Source organism: Xiphias gladius, chromosome 23 (genome assembly GCF_016859285.1).
Source record: "Xiphias gladius isolate SHS-SW01 ecotype Sanya breed wild chromosome 23, ASM1685928v1, whole genome shotgun sequence".
In the NCBI taxonomy this organism is placed as follows: Eukaryota; Metazoa; Chordata; class Actinopteri; order Istiophoriformes; family Xiphiidae; genus Xiphias; species Xiphias gladius.
In genome coordinates this window covers 10,833,730-10,855,593 of record NC_053422.1, presented here as the reverse complement: position 1 = coordinate 10,855,593, position 21,864 = coordinate 10,833,730, and the positions used below count along the sequence as shown (strand labels likewise).

The window sequence follows — 21,864 nt, the reverse complement described above, 5'->3', positions numbered from 1 at the left end:
CTGCCTCGACTCGGTGCCCGGTGTTGCCCAAGATCGGACTCGGTGCACACCGAAGGCAGCCGAGCCATGGCGGTGCATGAATGGTGTTAACATGATGCCCGCGGCTGCCACGGCTGTGCATATCAACAGGCGTACACGCGGCTTTAAAAAAAACGTGCAGCGCGGAGTAGCGGGGAAACGCCGTGTGCGTCCACGGCCGTGCCGCCCGCCCTTGGCGCAGAGGTTTACCGAACTTTGACATGTCACCGGGGGATCAAACGGATCCATGCGCGTCCCCCGCTAACCTGAGGATCTGCGTCGGCCGCTGTAGCGGAAGAGAAAACAAGGACACGTCGGTGAAAAGTTATCCTTGGCATCTCCTCTCTGCCTCTGCTGGGAGAAATCAGTCTGGGTTTTTTTTTCTGTTTGTTTGTTTTTTCCCCCCCCCTTCCTGGCACTGAAGAGAACCGAATCAAAGACCCCCCCCACACACACACACGGGTCCCCAGACCCCGGTTCCAGAGCCGCGGCTCTAACGATCATCAAACACGCGGCTTCGTGCGTTTCAACCTGTGCGCTCTGACTGCCCGCTGACTTGTCCGTCTGCGGGAGAGAACAGGTAGTTGGCTGTGGCTTCGTCGCTGTGCTTTTGCTCCACCCACCGGCAGCGCCAGCCCTCCCGTGTAACCCCTGATTGGCTGAGGGGATTGCGGGTCCTGAGACTGAGCGCCCGACTCGGAGCTGCGCCTTCGCCAGTGTGCACCGGTGAAGCGAGAGGAGCGCTTGTTGGAGTCAACTAGACAGCCTACTGGCAACGAGTGGTGATTTCTGGGGGTTTTTTTTTTTTTTTTTTTTGTTCTTCCTCAACAAGGCTGGATATAGGCTACGGTGCCTCTACTTTGCTGCAGCCCAACGTGAAATGCGTTCTGTACATACAGTAGGCTCCTGCATCGTTTCCTCCCACTGGCTCTTGGCTACATTTTCAACGGATTTTTCTTAACATTTTGTTTCATTTGATTTGATTTATTTATTTGTGTGTGTGTGTGTGTGTGTGTGTGTGTGTGTGCGCGTGTTGCATGGACTAATTACCGGGATATGTGCAGCCTTTTCCGAGCGAGATACAAGGAAATTAATTAGTAAGTAAAATCTTCCAAGACTTGCGGAGGGGATGAAAGACTAAATCTGCTGGAAATTAAAAAAAAAAAAAGAGAGGTAATCGGGATTTCTGTGATGTGATGAGACATTGCACCCCTGTTCGTTAGGCAGAGATATCCGGACTTAAGCTGTTGAATAATTTTGTGACTGCAGATCCTTTTAGATTTTTATTTTTTTTTCATCAGATGTGCCGTTTGAAAGCCTCTAGCTGCCGTCCGAAGAGGAAATATTATCACTGCTCGTAAGATATCACACAGAGCAAGATGTTTATCCAAGAATGCCACCTAAATATGTGCTTGCATCAAGGCGGAGAATTGAACGCGGACTTTTGAACACCATTACTTCATCTGCAGGGAAGGTTTAAATTTTTTTTTTTTTTTTTTTTTTTTTGTGGACTTGCTCGCAGGAATTGTCATCTTGCGTCTAATGCAGTTCGAGCATTTCCCCCCCCTCCTCCTCCTCCTCCTCCTCCTCCCCTTCCTCCTCAGCCCACTTTCAAATGGACAGTTCATCACACGAGCCATGTGTAAGACCGGTTTGCCGCTCGACGAGAGCAGCCGCGCGGATTTACACGGCTAAATCGCTGCTGTGAGAAGAGCCAGCATGTTTTCGCAGGTCCGTCGTCCCCAATGTTTCGTGCGCCGCAGTAGACCGGAGGATGTGCTCTGCCCGAGAAGAGTGAAATAGGCTGAGGCACTTGTTAGAATTACAGCTTTCGCACCATGATATAATTTGCATGCACAAGAGCTGTACGTCTCCCAAACACTTTTCTGGACATTTCGATGAGATGGTTCGTTTGGAACATTTTGGCCGTTTTGTCTGACGCGCGTTCTCGTGCATAGCCTAATTTCCGAGGTGTTTTACTAAGCAGAGAAAAGAAAAGAAAGAAAAAAAAAAAAACTCAACAGGTACAATGCAAACCAAGGAGATGGAATTAATACAATTAATTGCTGTGTTCCTCTTGTTCTGGGTCGGGGGCGAGGCTGTTATCAACCTAAAGTATGGAATAAACGAGGAGATGAAGCCCGGGTCGGTGATTGGAAACGTGACAAAGGACGCGCTAAAGCAAGGATTTCAGATTGCACCGCAGCCCCCGTACTTAAGGGTTATTTCCAATTCAGAACCACGATGGGTGGAACTCAGTCCAGCCGGAATCCTTACAACCCAAATGAAGATAGATCGGGATGTAGTTTGTCGACAGAACCCAAAGTGCATCATTTCCCTAGAAGTCATGTCAAACTCTATGGAGATCTGTGTCATCAAAGTTGAAATTGAGGATTTGAACGACAACGCTCCCAGATTCCCAACGAGCCACATTGACATTGAAATTTCCGAGAATGCCTCCCCTGGTACCCGGTTTCCCCTAGAGGGGGCAAGCGATCCGGACTCGGGCATCTTCGGAGTTCAGTCATATTCCATCACCCCAAACGAGCTTTTCGGACTAGAAATAAAGACCAGAGGGGACGGGTCCAAAATTGCTGAGCTTGTTGTGCAAAAATCTTTAGACAGGGAGACACAGTCCCACTATACGTATGAAATCAGCGCAGAGGATGGAGGAGACCCTCCAAAGATAGGCGCGGTCCAGTTAAATATCAAAGTGATTGATTCCAACGACAACAACCCTGTTTTTGACGAGCCCGTGTACACAGTCAATGTGATGGAGAATTCCCCTATCAACACATTAGTCATAGACTTGAATGCAACGGATCCTGACGAGGGCACTAATGGAGAGGTTGTGTACTCGTTCAACAGTTACGTCACCGAGAAAACGAGGGACGCGTTCAAAATTGACCCCAGAACCGGGATCATCACCGTCAACGGTGTTTTGGATTACGAAACAACGCAAATATACGAGATCGACGTGCAGGCCAAAGATTTAGGTCCCAACTCTATCCCAGCCCACTGCAAAGTCACAGTCAATGTGATGGACACGAACGATAACCCACCTGTCATCAGCTTGCTCTCACTGAACACGGAGATGGTGGAAGTTAGTGAAAACGCGCAGCGTGGATACGTGATTGCGCTGGTGCGGGTGTCAGATAAGGATTCCGGGGCAAATGGCAAAGTGCAGTGCAGGCTGCAGGGCAATGTTCCGTTCAGGCTGCAAGAATACGAAAGCTTCTCCACGATACTCGTCGACGGCAGGCTGGACAGGGAGCAAAAGGACACATACAACCTGACCATCCAAGCGGAGGACAGTGGCATCCCTCCTTTACGCGCCACAAAGTCCCTGGTCGTCAAAGTCACAGATGAAAATGACAACCCCCCCCACTTCCTCAAGCCACACTACCAAGAGATGGTGATGGAAAACAACCTCCCTGGCTCGTGTCTGCTGGCGGTATCAGCAGAGGACCCGGACCTGGGGATGAACGGCACCGTTTCATACTCCATAGTCCCCGGTGAGATTAAGCACATGGATGTAAACACATATGTCAGCATAAACCCGTCAGGCCGCATTTACTCCATGAGATCATTCGACCATGAATACACCAGGACTTTTGATTTCAAAGTTCTGGCCAGAGACAACGGCAATCCCTCTTTATCAAGTAACGCCACGGTGCGTATTGTGGTGTTGGATGTCAACGACAACACACCGGTCATGACGAACCCCCCCCTGGTCAACGGCACGGCGGAGGTCTCCATCCCGAGAAACGCCGGGGTGGGTTACATGGTGACCCAAGTGAAAGCCGACGACTATGACGAGGGGGAGAACGGGCGGCTGACCTACACCATCTCAGAGGGGGACAGGGCGTTCTTCGAAATCGACCAGGTGAACGGAGAGGTGCGCTCCACCAGGATGTTCGGGGAGAACGCCAAATCCACCTACGAGATCACGGTGGTGGCGAGGGACCACGGCAAGCCCTCCCTCTCCGCCTCGGCCTACATCGTGGTCTACCTCTCGCCAGACCTGAACGCGCAGGAGCCTATCGGACCCGTCAACCTGTCCCTCATCTTCATCATCGCCCTGGGCTCAATCGCAGCTATCCTGTTTGTCACCATGATTTTTGTGGCGGTGAAGTGCAAGCGGGACAACAAGGAGATCCGGACGTACAACTGCAGGTACTGACCAAATCCCGTGTGTGTGTGTGTGTGTGTGTGTGAGAGAGAGTGTGCGTGTGCGTGTGCGCGCCTGCACACGAGAGAAAGAGCGAAAGAGCCTGCGCGTGTGGCCGTGATCGTGCCAGTTGTCAGTACGTTGCTTTTGTTATGTAGTATGCAGAGGGCTGTGAGGACTGCAGATTTTTCTTTTTCTTTCCACAGCTGATACTGAGATAGACTTCGGTGAACCCGACCGCTTGAAATCCGACACATTCTGCTGGGGCCCACTGTTCCGTGTTTGGGAAACGTGATTGATTGATTTAATCCTTCCATTGTAACCAATTGAGTCATAAATATGACGGTTCAACTGTCATGTTCAATTTGAGGCTGTGCTGCCGGACAATTAATGTCCCGCTGGTTCAATCGCAGTCCCAGACACTTATTATTTAACGTCCACCATGGCTGATTGGCTGTTATCAGCTTTAATCTAGTGTGATGATGGACAGTCACCCTCACTATCTTTCAGATTTACCTCTGTTTTCCTTTTCACCAAAGAATTTTGAGAAGACCTACATTAAAATAAAACTGATTCATATTTATAATTTAAAAAACTGCAAAAATTGCAGTTTTTGCTTTCTAAAATCATGCAAGTCACATCATAGTAATTAACTATTTAGCCATTTTCCTGGAAAGGAGCAGATTATTATTTTCCAGACCTTGCATATTGAACAGTCTGTTTTGTTCATCAATCAGAACATCAGCTCTAGCTTTGATTTCCCTGTGCCACATTACGACTATAAATTTACATATAGATTGGATTTGAGAATTTAACCTGAAGCTATAATCATATTTTGCTCCAAACATCATTTTGTTGATTTGAAGTTAAGTTAGGCCATTTTTCAAACATGTACTCATGGAAAAAAAAAAAAAAATTCTAAAACTCCCACAATATTGCTCAGATTGTTTTTCTCACCACTGATTAGCAATCATGTTTTTTATTCTTGTGTTTTTTTTTAAAAATAATCCGTGGTTTGAAGTGCTTTTAAACATTTCGATAATTACAGAGCTTGGATATTGAAATTAATTCTGGTTCTCTTCCTAGTAGCTTAGAGGAAAATCCTGTCACAAAGCATAAGTACTCCAGTTTTCAAGAGTGACACTACCTTTAGATTGTTAACAGCTGGAACTCACATGTCATCTCAGCATACACATACTTAAACTACGCTTAATGTATTGTTATTCAGGCCTGATTCAAAATAGAGGGAAACCAGTGTGCTCGCACCTTTTCAGAACAGCTACTTTATGCACTATTATATCTCAATGACAGTTGTGTGTTTTGTCCAGAGAAGAAACACTGATAGACAACAACAAATTCAAAATTCAAACCTGCTCTCAGTACTTTACTCTCCTAGTGTGAGCTACTCTCCCTGCTGGGTGCTTTAATCAGCACTGATGTGCTCAGCTTCTCAGTCGCCACCTCGAATATGAGGAGCAGTTATCTCCAATTTATTGCTTGTCCTCTGTCAGTCTGTCTGACTCCGAAGATTTCCCGTCCCACATTTCAATTTGGGCACAGAGTAGAGAGACAACATGTTAAAATGATAAATGAAAAAGAAATGAAGCATTTTCTGCCCTTGCAGCTGCCCATTTTCTTTCCTCTGAATCAAGGGGGAGCAGAATGGGGGCGGGAGCTGTTTTCAAGATGCAATCTAAAAGAAAAATGAAAAGGACAAACTACAATGGCGCTTCTTAGCCAGTGTGATTTTAGAAGCGAGGGAGGATTAGAGCGGCATTTTAGTGACGAACAGAGGCCAGTGGGGGCTGGTATAGCAGAGACGTTCCAGACAAGACAAGAGACTAGAACAGAGACATTTTAGATATCGAAATCTTATGGGCAACTGTAGTTTTGTTGTGAGCATTAACTAGATGTAAACCATATGCTTTATGCCGTGGGGTTAGAAATGGCGTCTTCCAGCATTTGAAGTAATGAAGATCATAAAAAGCATCGCAAATTATATGGAATATGTGTAGTCAAGTTTTGTAGCCATCACCATAAAGCACATAGCATCTGTTGTCCTGTGGAAAACTGCAAGGCTGTGCGAAAAATGGATATTTTCCCCAGTCTGAGGATCCTTTGATAGAACGTGGCTGTGCTGCTCATTTGCTCATATTAAAGTCAAAATACTCAGTTCAAGTTTGCAGCAGCCACTGAGAGCAGCTAAATGAATTAGAATCTGCAGTTCTCCGGCACTCCGTTTTGCTAGTGGGCTTCCTTGATAATGAAAGAAAAAAATGGAATTAGCGTGGTGTGTGTGCTTTGAAAGTGATTGCATATACCGGTAGAGCTGCTGAGTACCAGTGTGTCCTTTTGCTTTGCTTTTGTGGTTTTAGCATGTTTGCATATTGTCTGCCTGTTTGTGACATGTTGATTGTTGAGCATGCAAATGCAAACAAACAAGGGATGACAGTTCCATTGCAAGCCGGGAGTGGAGAGTCACCCGAGTGTGCTGTTCCACCCCCGGACACAGGCAATGAGCCTTTTTCCTGGCACCCATGGTCGAATAGCACCCTGGCTGGCATGGCGGGTGAGCTATTTGACTGTGTGGACAGAGGAGGGGAAGGCAGAACACTGCTTTATTGAGTCTGTTCAGTTTCTTCTACTTGCGTAGGGTGGCGGAGTACTCGTACGGAAACCAGAAGAAGTCCAGCAAGAAGAAGAAGCTGAGCAAGAACGACATCCGCCTGGTGCCACGAGACGTCGAGGAGACAGACAAGATGAATGTGGTGAGTTGCTCGTCTCTCACCTCCTCGCTCAACTACTTCGACTACCACCAGCAGAGCCTGCCGCTGGGCTGCAGGCGCTCCGAGAGCACCTTCCTCAATGTGGAGAACCAGAACTCACGCAATGCAGCTCCCAACCATGGCTATCAGCACCCGTTCACCGGGCAGGGTCACCAGCAGCCAGACCTCATCATCAACGGCATGCCACTGCCAGAGGTGAGATACAATCCGCTGTGCTCTGTTCTAAATCCTTGGCTGGGCGGCTTTGGGTGTTTGGGGTAGAAGAAAAGGGGGTGGTTGGTTTTAAAATTGACTCACATGACTAAACGTGAGGTTTCAGCAGCAGAGACAAAATAGCCAGCTTTTTAGATTTCCAGTTTTTTTCATTAATTATTACTAATAGGTCTCCTTGATGGTGCTGAATCTAAAGGATGACTTGTAGAGATGCTATGCATCACCTTTCAACACATCTCAAGGTCTAGGGATATTTAGCATTCCATCATCCCACAGATTATAGTGTCAATGAAATGTGTGCCTGGTGCTGACGGAAAGCTGAGCTATTTGAAGTGGCACTCGTGACGTTGTGCCAGTCAATCTGAGCAGAATCCTTCGAGGCATTTCAAGGTGCCGAGACACTGAAGCTGACCTGTGACTGAAAGCGCTTTGCCAAGCACAATTTGGAGGCTTGACAAAGTGGATTATTTGGCCTCTCCTACTCCACTTGTTTACTTTTTTTTTTTTTTTTTTATTTGTGAGTGCTGAGCTATTGCAAAAAAGAACAGGAGTTTTAGAACCCGCCAGGTGTATTGACCCGACCAAACAGCTCCACCACACGTCATTTCAGGTGCTAGCAGGAAGAATAATCATTGCTTAAATGCTTTATCTGTGTGTCTGTGTTTGCCTGCAGTGTTACTGCTTGGCCTCTCTGCACAGCCAGCCACTGAATTACCCTGACATACCATGCGTGGCTCCAGCAGACCAGTGAAGGTCTGACTTGAAATACTATTCAAGCTGACGGAGTGTATGCCGACTAGCTGATCTTTAGTTTATAGATTTTCGTATGTATGAACTGGTCTATCGGATTCTTTGGGCAACCTCCCTCTCTCTCTTCATGACCCACTTCTCCCTGATCCCATGGGAGAAAGGGACATTTTGGGTTTATGTGTGTGAGAGGGAGAGAAAATGTGTATCAGTGTGTGTGTGTTGATATAAGAATGTGTATTAGCTCACTCCTATAGACAGCAGCAAATAAGCTGCAGCTTCACACACACACACACACACATGCACACACACACACACACACACACACACACACACACACACACACACACACACACACACACACACACACTTGTAATTGATGACTCCAATCTCCATTTGACATTCAGTGAGGAGAAGGTAGGGGTGTGGGGTCGGGAGTGGGGGTCTTAAAACAAGAAACACAAGATGGATATTGATGTATTGACTGGATGATCCAGAGAGATCCAGGCACCGATGGATCCTGAGGGGTCAATGAGACCTACTTACAGGCATGCTGATTTACTGGGCCTGTCTGAGCTGGTTCTGAGTGTGTGTGCGTGTGTGTGTGTGTGTGTGTGTGTGTGTGTGTTAGTGAGTGTGAATAACATAGGTGGAAAGAATGAGAAATGTTGTAGGGGGTTGTTCTGTGGTGTTATCCGGTCAGTGGAGGCAGAGGTGGGGGATTCAGCAGGTACATGCGGTGACCCGTACACTGTGATTGCATTTGCTGGTAGGTTGTGCTATGCAGGTCACCGCCATCCTTTCCTCGGCCAAAAAAACGTGGGTTTGGCTTCAGGAGGAAATCAACTGTCTTTGTAAAAAGCTCCAGCAGGATCCTGTCTCTGTGGCTTAACCATCCAATAAAAGCACATTTGCCGCAGGATTAGGAGGGCCTTTTATTTGTTTTCAGCTAATGAAAAAGTGGAGAGGGAGACAAATAGGGCTGAAGATTGATTTTGATGATTCCAGATGCAAAGCTAGGCGTTGTCTTGATAGAGCGGTGTGAGAGCAGATAGAGAGATACGGACGGAAGAAGTGAGCGAGGGTGAATGAGTCTTAGTGCCAGGTGTCTGAGCCCCGACTACATTTTCTCATTTTCTTAGAGGCAGTTGATTGGTTTGATAGAGGCTGAGCCTGTTTAACATGCAGCTTCCACCGCTCTCTGCCCTACACATGATGTTGACAAACATCTCTTTGACCCGGCCTTTGCATATTTTTCCCGGGCTGAGAAGAGAGTGTGTGTGTGTGTGTGTGTGTGTGTGTGTGTGTGGAGAAAGTAAGTGAGGAATAGTGGTGGCGAGAGCAAGCGTTACGCTCCAACAGAGTAACCCCACCGCAACGACAGTTGTCATTGTTTCCTTTCCTCCCCATGGTGACATTTGCAAGAGACAGAAGCACTACAGAATGTTCAAATTTAGCCCTTAAATGAAAAAATGTTTTCCGTATAATTACAATACCATTTATAGCAGAAACAAGCAGCAGTGAAATGAGTGATAATTGCTTTGTTACAATGAGCAAGCTTGGGCTTGAAACCACTTGACTCCACAAGTCCTCAACCCATATCCCATTGACTGGCTAAGACACACGAGTGGCTGCACTGTTGTGATTACTAAGGCTGCTTTGTCCCAAAAAATTGTTTTCATCCTGAGGGCAACCTCATAATTATGATTAATTTATCCTCAGTGGAAGAGCTTTTTGTTTTAACACCAGGGCACAGTGATGTCTCTGTGTTTGTTTATTTTTCCAAACATGTAGTTCGAAATTATCATAGCCATCAGAATGGGATACGAGGTCAGATTTGGTTTGCTAATGGAGGGAAAGAGGATATGGGCTTGTGTCTCTTTGTACTTTATATTTTTGATCGATGCAAAGTTCTCCTCCATTGTTAGTATATGTGGGCCAGTGAGCATCCTGCTTATGTCAGAGCAGCTGGAGTCAAGCTTTTCCTGCTTCAGACAAAGCACGCTGGCACACTCACGTACACACACAAACAACACACTGCAGACTTGGCCAAGTTAACAGTGACAGGTCTCCCCAAAGGGCTCATACCTGCAATTGCATTGTGTATATTGTATTCTCCCCCGTGAGAATGTGTACCAGTATATACCTCCCTGAACATCGCTGTCCATTGTTTGGAGAAGCATCAGCTGTGAGATGTTTGTTAGACCTGCCTGTGGTAGCACTAATATGAACACTCACAGGAGAATAGAGCTGTCTTCCATGGCTTAATTATGGTGAATCACTTGGTGGGGAAACAATTATACAGTAAAGGAATGGCCTTTGGCTAGAATGTGTTTTTGAATTTGTAATGTGTACCAAGGCTCCTCACACCTGTGATTCGGGATAATGAGCATAGCAGGGAAATAAGTTGTCTTACTTTATTGATTACCCTTATTCAGGTAAGAGATTGCAGTTTTGTCTTTTACACTGGTGATAAATTAATCAGAAAAAGGTGATAATGAATTAGAAAAAAGGGGTTGGGATTTGCACTACATTGTGTAAAATGTTCAGTATGCAGTGGAGAGTGCGATTCACAAGTTTTCTTAACTGATAATTGGTTCAATCATCCTCCAAAATCCCCTCTGTGCTGTTTCCCGAATGATACTGTAGCTACACAAGTCTCGGTGATACTGAATTGTAGTATATGCCACAGTGTCAGGTTCAGATGTACGTTTTGTTTCTGTTTGTTTCGTTTTATTTGTTCAGTCCTTCAATCGAAGGACCTTAAATGAGAAAATGAAAACTGAAACAAAACAACTGACGAGGCATCTCAGTACACCAGCCTTGCTGTTTTTCCCTGTTAGTAAGGAAAGACGTTTTGATATTGATGTAGGAGAGACAACAGGGAGTGGTTCCAGCAAGGCTGCACATCCCTCGCTATCATTTCACATCAGGACAATATGCATGGGAGCATCCAGACGTGTCATATTGAGCATGCAAAGTAGATGTCATGCTGTCAGCGCACACTACACATCTGTTGAAACTGCCAGTCTCCCCCCCACACACGTACTCATGAATACACAGGCACACACAATATTTCTCATGGAGTATCACATTTATCTGAAATATGGGCTCTGACATTATCATTTACATCATTATGACCAACTCAGAGAAGGAGAAATGAGAGGCATAATCCAACATTTTCGCTAATCAAACGTTGTGATTCTGCATTTAAAGTACTCTTTTAATGTTATGATATTGTCATCACTCCCCGGTGTTTCAGATATGTGTAGCTATAAATGTTTCTAATAATATTTCATGAATAGTTTGTCATTTTAGTGTTCTAGTACATATTTACTGCAGTTTGTAACTGTTTTCCTCAGTTTAACAATGCATGAAATATATTGATATATTGATGATTGATATTTTTCCCTATTTTAGAAGCTTTTCATTGGGAATTAAAGCTCTATTTTCAGGTTATCTTTACGGACTGTATCTGGCAGAATTATTTAGCGTTCGTTTTTTTTGTTGACCTGAACAGGCTGTGATTGACAGAAAGCAAAGAACATCAACTAGTTGAAACTGTAATTGGGAGAGAACAACATGGAAATCAGAGAAGCAGAAGGTGGAAGTAAAATTCTGTTTCTTGTCTCGTCTCAGCTCTCACATTGTTGTCGAATGCACGTATTACTGCAACTGGAGACTCTGACTTGAACGTCTTTCAAAAATGTAGCTTGTAAGTAAGTTCACTGCCTGATCTTAGTTTTGCTGTATCTGGCTGCTTCGTATTCACAGTTTTCAACACCGTTTGGAATTGAATATAAGTGCATGAGTCGCACATTTTCAGCAAAACTAATCAAAAAAATACCCCCAGTCATGGTCTACGCATTTACAACAGGATGAACTTTAGAGTCACAAAAATGAAAGTCATCAAGAAAATCTACAGGTTTTCTGAGATGTACAATAGCAATTCAAACCAGTCCCTATTTCCATTCAGGGAATAAAGATCTTTTACAGATGGATTGATAAAAAGAAATAAATATAGATTTTTGCAAAATAATGATTGAATATTCAATCTACTCATTCTAAATTCAGCATACAATGCAAAAATCTACAAAGCATGCAGTAAGGCCAATGTCTTGTCAAAAACCTTTGCCGAGAAAATACAGAACCTCTTCAACTCTAAACAGTTTGTCAGTGACTAATCATGGTGGGAGAGAAACAACGACAGATATACAGATATTGTGCAATAAGGGAAGGGATACATAACTGCTTGATCTTAGAATTCATTTTTTAAAATGAATTTTTGATGTGTTGGAAGCTTGCGAGGTGTATGTTGCATTCTCTAAAGTCTCCTCCTTTCAGAGGATTTGAGGAAGAATCGTTTCATCTCCAAACGCTTCAGATGCACACTGATTGAGTGGCAGATGAACCTGTTAATTATTTAGAGAGGTTATTTGTGAGGCAGAGACTTCAGAAATGCTCTGCTTTTCAAGTGTCAGTGTTTATAAGGTGAAATAAAGCTTTGTCTGTCAGAAATAAATTAACAGCGTGACAGTGATGTACTCAGTGCCCTCTTATTACATTCCTTGGCTGGCTCCTCCCATTGTGTTTAACACATTAAACTGGTGAAGCTGGTGGGGTGATTTAGTGACATTACTCAACAAGATGGTTTTCATTTCATGCACAACCAGTGCTAGTTTTACACTTGGTTGGGTTTTTATAGCCTTGACCCCAACCCACGACACCCCATCACTGCACGTCATTCTCGATGTTGCCGAGGTACAATGAAATGACATAACAACCCCAGGCAGCCAGTCGCAAGCATCCAGGCCTGCCGGGCTGCCACCCTCTCGCTGGGATCAGAGCACCCAGCCAAAAGAGCTTAAGAGTCAAAACACATGAGTGACGCCGTCTGATGTACACATGTCACTGTATTTGTCCTTAACCACATGTGACTGGTGCGGAGCATACAGAGGGAGTAATACTGTTAGAGAATCGGCAAGGCCTATAAAAACGAGGAGAGACAGAGAAGAGGGGAGAGAGATCTATTTATAGAATGCCAATGATTTTTTCACTACCTGTATTGCTGCCGCGTAAAACATTATTTTTATCTGTAAGATGCGGTGTGTTCGGATGAGGAAGAGATTTTATTGCACACACCCATCATTGCCTTCGTGGAAAACAATAATGTCACTTTTCTATTGTTAATATAAGATTTCTCCTTCCCCAGAAAAAAAACACATTGTGATTATTCCAATGTACCTGCAAATGTTGAAAATGGTATTAGCAAAGGACCGTGGTTTGAGTATAAGTTTCGAGTTTTGCACCAACTCTATTTAAAATCTTTATAGCCCAGAATAAAATTGTCAAATGCCTGAACATCTTGAGAACGTGAGCAAACAGACATTTTTAAGCTTTTCATACATCAGTAGACACACACAAGCACACAGGTACATCAATATAAAACTGTAAAATCACATAGTACTTATCTGCTTAATCATTCATCCATCTTTTGAGATAATTCTACTTGGTTCAAGATGGCAGCACTGGAAAGGAAAATACATTTTAAATTACTTTAAAAGCTCTTTGATGTGGAAAGAATTAACTTTATTTTAAACCTCTTAAGCATCAAAGGAAAGATATTTTTATTTGGAGGCAAAAATAGTCACATAATGGCTTTAGTAGTCCCACAATTTGGGTTAGAAGATTTTTACTGGACACGTAGCTAAATGCAAAAAGGGGTATAAGGACTTTGGGCTTATAGGTTGATGGGTCCAGCTGTAAATGAGGCTAAATGGAGTGAAGGAAATGGACATAGTGATGATGTTTATTGCTGGGGAAGAGGACATCATTATGCACCTTGTTAAGCCCTGCAAGCAATGCTGCGTGGACATAATTACCCATTTAAATGAGTTTCCCGTGGCGTTGTTTTTTTAATTTCTCGAATTAAACTCTCTGACACAAATATGCCGCATTGTGTTTTCTTTCATGGAAATCCTTGGACTGTCAAGTCCCAACGAAAAGGACATTTACGTGGAAACTTAGCATCAAAAAACTGGATTTATGAAGAAATTTTGAAGCATTCAGACTGTATACAGCCTTTCACACATTTTCTTGCAAAGTATGTGCATCGCACCCCTGCAGTTTTTTCTGTAAAGCAAAACTAAGGTGGAGTTTTAAGGAAAATAAATAAAACAAAACAAGTCTTCTAGGAAAAGTTATCACAAGGGAAGCCTCCAGGAGGATAAAAAAAAAAACCCACTCTCTCTCATTAATGCAGATTTTGCTGCCCATGGTGGAAAATGCCTGTAGTAACATTTATATAGGATAGAAAAGGTCATCCTGCATATTCAAAAACACAAACCCTAAGACTTGTTATGGCCAGGAGTGAAATCTATTTGCAGTGCAAGTTCGCAATACTATTTGCAATGTTGTATCCGGTGTATGTCAAGAGGCTTGTGCTTACCTCTGTCCTTCTGACATATTGTGCAATGTGTATTTACATGCAGTGTAAGAAAAACCTTGATACTCCTTCAGTGAAAACAGGATTTGTCCCCCCTTGAAGACAATAACAAGGGGCTGACAATCAGTCTTTGGGGAAATTTTTTTTTCCCCTCTTCTGACTGTCGTGGAAAAACAAAACGAGAATTTATTTCCCCCAAGTAAACAAAGTGAAAAAAAGGTTATGACACTTCTCTGATAATGACGGTTATGATTTGAATAAGCCAAGAACTAATTTCATCCAAAAGTGCCGAAAAAAATGGGTATTAATTTAAATTCATGGAATCAGGCTCATCAGGCTTGTAATTTTTTTTTTTTTCACTGCCCTGTCTGAGTTGAACGGCGGGTTACTAGACTTGTTGCGCCATTGTTAAGAGAATTCCCAGGGCTTTCTCATGAGTGCTGATGCTGTGTTTTTTGAGTGACAGGGAAATGGGGGAGGAATTCTGTGAAAAATAACAATACTTGCTGTGAATAGAAACTTTTTCAAGCAGCCAGCTCTGACACCAGGGAAGAATGACCTTTCCAAGTGTCCTGTTTTTTGCCTAAAACAAAGAGGGAGCAGGAGGATGTTAGTTAGCATTTCCCCCCATCAGATTAAATGTCAACTTCTGCATGCATAATTGTAGAGTGGGAAGGAGGAAGACTTGAAGTAAACCAATTTGCTGGTGGATAGAAGAATCCTGAGCTTAGTTATTCACTGCATTGCAGATATTGTCACGGTACTTTCAGTGTCGCCTGCTTACACTTTGCTGTTTTAATTATTGTTATATTTGGGATCTGTTTGTTAGCGCTGTACCTGGCTTTAGTGTAATTGTAACATTGAGTGAAACCTAATTCAGCTGGAAACAAATGAATTATCCCTTTGTCATATCTACCTCGTTATAGTGCAAAGAACAGGAATCTAAAGAAGGCAGAGCAGACAAAAGGGAGCAAATGTCATTGTATTACACGCACAAATGCTGCATTATACCTTTGTGTTTGTCTGCTCCAGCAGTGGAGCAGCCTTTCCTGTTCCTCCCTCCTTTCATTTCAGCAAATTCATACAGTGCTTTTGTTTCTAAGACATAAACCTGGATTGGCATTAGGGAGCGCATGTATGGGATGTTTGATGTGCACAGAGGCTGTTGGCAGACGAGCCACTATAGCAGCAATATCGCCCGCCTCAGAGGCATGCAGCAGTAGGGCTTGATGAGCAGCAGGGTAGCGTAATTGTACATTGTTCATCCACAGAACAGAGGCAGAGCATGTAATGAGCTGTAGCATTTTCACCCAGCCAGCCTAATGGGTTATGACCGAGTATAGGCCTCTCAGAGCTCTCGCGCTCCCTCTGCCCTGTGTGGCCAGTGTCTCGGGCCTCTTCCTTTCTTTTCCCCCATTCTCCCTGTTTTCTCTGCCTGATCAGCGTCAACCACTCCTTCACCCCTTTCATCACCCTCCTTTATCTCCGCTCCCCTACCCATTGTCCCCCTGTCTGAGGAGATGGTGGGACCCCTAATGTGTTCAGTGTGTGGCTCCTTTTCTCATTCATGATGTCTGTAAAGCTCTAAGCAGTCAGTCCGATTCAGGCTGACATAAATCAGAATAGCTCATTGATGGAGCGCCGTATGCCGTGTGATTATATTAAAAACCCAAACACAGCATTCAAATAAAAGTTCAGGAGGAGAATCTGCTGATGTTAGTTGTAGAGGATTTGTTGTTAGAAATGGGCTCATTTTTCTATCAAAGGCTGTTTTGCATTTTGATTATCTAGTTTTCGTGAAAGTAATCCAGGAGGGCCTGTTTTGCTCAGGTTTGTTTTCCTGGGATTAGGGATTTTCTGAAAGGCCCCAAACATATTATTTATGCCCATATCTAGTTTCCAGAGAGGCGGGAAACCATTTCTTTTCTCGAGTGGTACCAGGTAAGTTGGAAAGACAAGAATGTGAACCAGGGAATTGATGAGATATCTACTCTGGGCTGAGCGCAGAGGATGAAAACACTACTAATTATAATTGTTACGATTGCCTTGCAAGGGAATTGATAACGACTTCGCCCGCCTGTTTGCACTCTCTTGTGGCGTCACAAAACAGTATTCAGGGTTGAGTCGCTGTCTGGCTGTGGAGCACAATGGGACGTCAGTTTTGACTTTCCCCTCACGTCCACCATTTGACATACCACAGCTCAGGCGGCCAAGTTAATGAATGAAAAGCACTTGGCCTCTGTCAGACTGCTCCGAGTGCAGTACTTTCCTGAGTAACCTCCTTAGTTCAAGATTACTCTCCTGTACCTGTTCTCTATTTGAGAGCTGTTCCCAGTCCAATCTTGTAGGGAGCTAGTGAGTAGGGAAGGCAGCGTGTCTATACTTGTTAAATGGAAGACTGCTTGTAATCTTTGTGCTTTAATAACAGGGGTTGACTGCTCTGTTGGGGAGCATGGCAAGAAGGTCACTATGGAGTGTGCTTATCTAGCTCTGGTGTGTAACATCAAAGCGGGCTGTGAGGACCGTTAATACGTCAACATGTATAATACATGCAAATACAGGCATGCTCAAAAGTTGAAATACTTCTTTAGAAGCTTTTCTGCGAACCAGCAAAGGAATATTAATATAAATCATAAAAAATACAAGAAGAACATATGACATTTGGGAAACTTGGGAAACTAACTTACTTGCTCTCTTAAGGAGAGTTAGATGAGATTTTTGCTTTGGGATTTATTTAGCCTAGCTTGGCACAAACACTGAAAGCATTTAGCTTCCCAGTATGGTTGAATATTCCCTTAAAAGAAACAGTTGACAGCTTTTTTTAGGTTATGAATGGCAACTGTAGCTTTTGTGGGAATATTTAAATATATTTCAAAATATTTCCTTTCTTTCTGGGAGTTACATAAGAAGATTGATACCATTCTTGTATATGTCTATTCAGTGTGAAGATTTCTTGGCCAGGAGCAATGACTTACTTGATTACTTACTTAGTGAAGCACACAAGATATAACATGTCGCATGCTGGTTTGCACATTTCAAACTTTTGGGCAGAACCAGACTAGCTGTTCCCCCTTGCCTCCAGACTTTATGCTAAGCTAAGTTATTTATCTCCTGGCTGCAGCTTCATATTTAACACACACAGAGGAGGGTGATCTTCTCTTATCACTTTCATCAAAAAAGCAAATAAGTATATTTAGCCATTCGTTCAATTTATTGTTACAAAAATTTATATTTTCCTTGAATAAACTATACTGTATATTCCACAGACAAAGATAATCCAGTTTTAGCTTTGTTTTTCTTAGCTTTTGTTTTTCATTATCAGGCCAAAATGTTGTCCATCCTAAATGTTAATTTGTGGCTGCCCCCTTTTTGTTTGTGTGCGATAGGACAGCAAACAAAATACCAAGAAAGATTGGGGAGGACAGTCATGGGAGTGGTGTTCTGACTTTTCATTTGTTCGCTACCCAGTAATGATCATTTTAGCCTCTAAGCCCCAGATTTGGCCTTGTTTTGCTGTGGGAAGTAGCATCAGTGGGGACAGAGAAGCCTTGCCCTGGCTGAGAAGCTTGTCTGTGGCTAAGCTGGTTGGCAACGAGAGTCAGGTACACAGCATGGAAGACATTTTGAGTGCAGTCACAGGAGGTCAACTGGGAAGTGAAAGAGAAGGAGAGGGAGGAGGGCCGAGTACTCAGTTTAGGTGGGAACAGGTTGAGTTTTGCTACTGCGTTACCTACGTTTTTTCGACCTAGTGGCTGAGTGAGAGCATTTTCTAATAATAGACCTCCATCGTTTGCCTTGTTAGCAGCACTGGTAACAAGCCAGTCGCCGGCTTGCATGAGCAACTGCAGAAAGCTGACTTTTGGTTTAATTTGGAGGACTAGCTATAATCCAAACTAAGTCCGTTAGAGCTGAAGCCCCCTCCCTCGTCCCACCACTGCTGGATTACGAGAATGTCTTTAAAAGGATAAGGACCTGCTTATCACTGCTTCTCTCAACACTTGTTTGGGACTTCAGATGGGGGGGAGGACGGTTCATCGTCACCCAATGTGGCCAGTGTGGATATGAGTCATTGAGATTAGGCATCTGACGACTGAAATCAATGATAATCACAATTTATGTTTTTTTAAACCCCCACAGCCACAAAGGCATATGGATTTTAGCATATGCCTCTGCCCCCACCCCAGTGAATTTCACCAGTAAGTTGAATCTAACTAAATAAAGCAGCTAAATCAGATGTCCAGCAGCGATCTATGATGCAGTACTTGTTGCCTTTAATCACTTTAACACAGACATTTATTAACTCTTTGACAAAATGTGGATTTAAGAGCAATGGGTTGTCAGAAATTATCTGAGTATATGACCACGATAAACTGATCAAAGCTACAATGAAGGGGATGTGCAAGTTTGCCTATATTTAACATTAATTCCACATGTACTCACCCAGTAAAAATAGTATTTGCAATAGATTGTCCTCTTCAACAAAATGGGCCAGTGGTGCTCTGCTACTAATCACTGGAACACCTTACTAGTTAAGCATCATACTGATGGTTTTTCATGTTTTTTCCCATTTATTTATTAATTTAAAGCAATAGCCTGTCACTTTGGAGTCTCGTCCAGGCAACCAGCAAAGACTGCATAAAGTCACTGCTCTTGCCCTCCTGTCTCCAGGCTCCCTGGCTCAGGCAGGAGTGGGTCCAACTCTTGGCACGAAAGTGAAAGCATATGTCCCAAAGTGTCAAACTATTCCGCTAATGTTGTACAGAAATTACTGTAAACTACAAGCTGCCAAGAGGGCAGGAAAACACATTTATAAAAAAGTATAAAAAAAATTAAAAAAAACTATTTTTTTGGACAATCATGTAAAGTACTTCATTTGTACTAAATGAGCTAAAATATGAAAAACACCGGTTTGTTCTGTTGAGCAGTTAAAGCACGGTTCAGGTGATTTCGACAAACAAAGACGGGCGTTATAGAGCAGGTTTATCCTACCCGTTTAGGACTGTTTGTATCACTCACTGCTAATTAAGTGTTGTTGGGAGTTGGGGTGTAGGTGGGCCGTCAGTGTTGCAAGAGGGAATAGAGACCGATCTAGCACACATAAGCGTATGTGTTGTTTGAGATGCTATATTTGAGTTTGAGGCTGTTACTTATCTCATCAGGGTGTGATGGTGGTGAGGTGAGGGAGCTGGCGAATTCCTGGTGGATCCAGGCTGTGAACCCTCAGCTCTCCGCTTAGGAGCAGGTTGGGAATTACAGAGAGAGCCGAGCCACACGGGGGGAGCGTTGAAATAGAAGTATCTCATTGTGACTACTTGTTTACCTCGGTGTCAACATTTCTGACTCAGCTCATTAACCTGTGCACTTGGATGGAGCAACATCGTCTCTCTGTCTCTCTCTCTCTCTCTCTCTCTCACACACACACACAATTAATAATGGTAACTAAGGGTAAGTGTTAATGAAGAGATGAAACAAAAGGGTGATGGGGCAGCTCTCACACCTCAAAAGCAGGGAATCGATTTCAGCTGATACCAGTTCACAGATACACCCTGTAGCACTTTCCTCAAATCTAATCATGGATCCATTTAAACTACGTTAACTGGGAGTCCACTTGCCATTAAAATGGGTTTTCAATTTCTATTATTCTGTGAGCATTGGTTAAAAATGAAGCAATTGCAGAGGCAAAGTAACAACCATACGCCTTCCACCTCTGGGAGATGGAAAAGGAGAAAAGTCTCCACATTCGTCTGCGCTCTCCCCTCCTCTTGTCGCTACCCCTACCCCTCTCTTCCCATTACCCATGCAGCCAGCATCCTCTCTAAATTGTTTTGCATGACCTTTGATACAGTAGCTCTAATTATTACCATCACACAGGCCCTGTAAGGCACACAGCTAATTATACTGGATTTGTCTGAAGGGACATTGGTGCCATTCTTCATAGGCATGTCTTGGCTATCATCAGTGCGGGTGATCTAAACCCAGAATAAGGGCAATTTGGGTAATACAGTAATAGTAATTAGAGTCACAATAATTACAAGCAAAATTGTAATAACAACGAAGGCCAGGCTATTAGTAATAGGGATCCAAATTAACTTGCTACATGTATGCAATACTTTGTGCAATTCAGAAAAACAGCATTGCCAAAAAAGACTGAGGGTGAGAAGTGCTGTGCAATATGCATAATGACATTATTACAGAGCCAGACTGTTGCTGTTTCCTTCCCATTGCTCTAAATCGTTGTTTGACAGTGGTAGTTGAAAGATATATTTTCAAAGGCATTGTGGGATTACCCGTTAATGTAGGTACCAGGACCTCTAGTCATTGCATCTCATAAAGAGTTGTTACTAGAGGAAGCAATATTTTTCAAAGCTCTAACATGAATGAAGAGGGGCAGTTGGAGCCGTCTTTTGGCTGGCGGGCAACTCATGTAATGAGCCTAAGAGGGTTCCAATTATTCCACTTGCGATCAAAAAGGAGAAGGAGATTACTTCTCTTGCCTCTTTTTTCTTTGACATTTTACACACTAACATCTTTTGATAGGGGCTGAGGGAGAGAGGGAAAAAAACGATTGCTCGTGAGCGCCTGATAGTCTTGAAGAGGGTCCAGCAGTACAGTCCTCTCTGTCTAGCAGAGACAAAGCAATGCTTTTGCAGCTCACACATTTTTTTCCTTTATTTTTTGCATGTGTTTGTAATAAAACTAATTTCCCCAGTGCATGGTACATTACCTTTACATTAGTATGTCACCTGCATAAGACGAAAAGGAAGCTTTCATATGACCGAAGGCTTTGGCTACAGCAGACTTGATGGCTGATCGCTACATATTTTTCCACAGAGCTATTGTAAATTGTGAGGAGGCATGTTGGGTACTCACTCACTCACTGCAGTTGTTTTCCTCATTTGCTTAACACTGAAAGTCATGTTCCACAGAATACAAAGGGTTGTATTTGATTGTGTACAGATTTTTTCCTCTCTTTTCATTTATTAAATTCCCAGATAACAAATAAAAGCACATTAGATGCCTGGGGGTAACTAAAAGGATTTCTCCACCATAGGATATCAAACGATAATCAGCCTAAGAGAAATAAACGATGAAAAAACAAAAGACAAATAATATTATGTACCGCTGCACTGAGACAAAGAGAACCCCTCCAATCTGCATCAGCACAGATAAACATCCACCCCTAAGATATGTTCTTGGTAGATAACGGCTTAGTGTGTGTGTGTGTGTGTGTGTGTGTGTGTGTGTGTGTGTGTGGGTGGGTGTGTGGGTGTGTGGGTTTGGTTGTGGGTGTGTGTGTGTGTGTGTTTGCAACACGCATACACACGTACACAAACACGGACACACAAGTGCACGTAGCAGAGCCTTGATAAGCCCCGAATATTACTACATGTTGTTTATGGTGGCAGAACAAAAGGATTCCAGGTCTTCATTTCAAGAAATCAAGCTGTGGAAAGGTGGATGCAGGGTCTAAGATGCATTTCAAT

The 21,864-nt window shown here is 43.5% G+C and overlaps 1 protein-coding gene across 12 annotated transcripts in view; it reads left to right on the top strand.

Moving 5' to 3' along the window:
* Window positions 1–21,864, top strand: part of pcdh19 (protocadherin 19) — a 225,426-nt gene that overhangs the window by 169,638 nt on the left and 33,924 nt on the right. For 6 of the 12 annotated variants that reach the window (XM_040119350.1, XM_040119348.1, XM_040119347.1 and 3 more), the window contains 2 exons: window positions 2,135–4,194; window positions 6,825–7,170. In XM_040119350.1, coding sequence (XP_039975284.1) covers window positions 2,153–4,194; window positions 6,825–7,170 — 2,388 coding nt within the window. In that variant the 5' untranslated portion in view covers window positions 2,135–2,152. Of the gene's footprint in view, window positions 1–1,577; window positions 4,195–6,824; window positions 7,171–21,864 lie in introns of those variants that run through there. The other 6 variants (XM_040119354.1, XM_040119345.1, XM_040119353.1 and 3 more) reach the window with 4 other exon arrangements.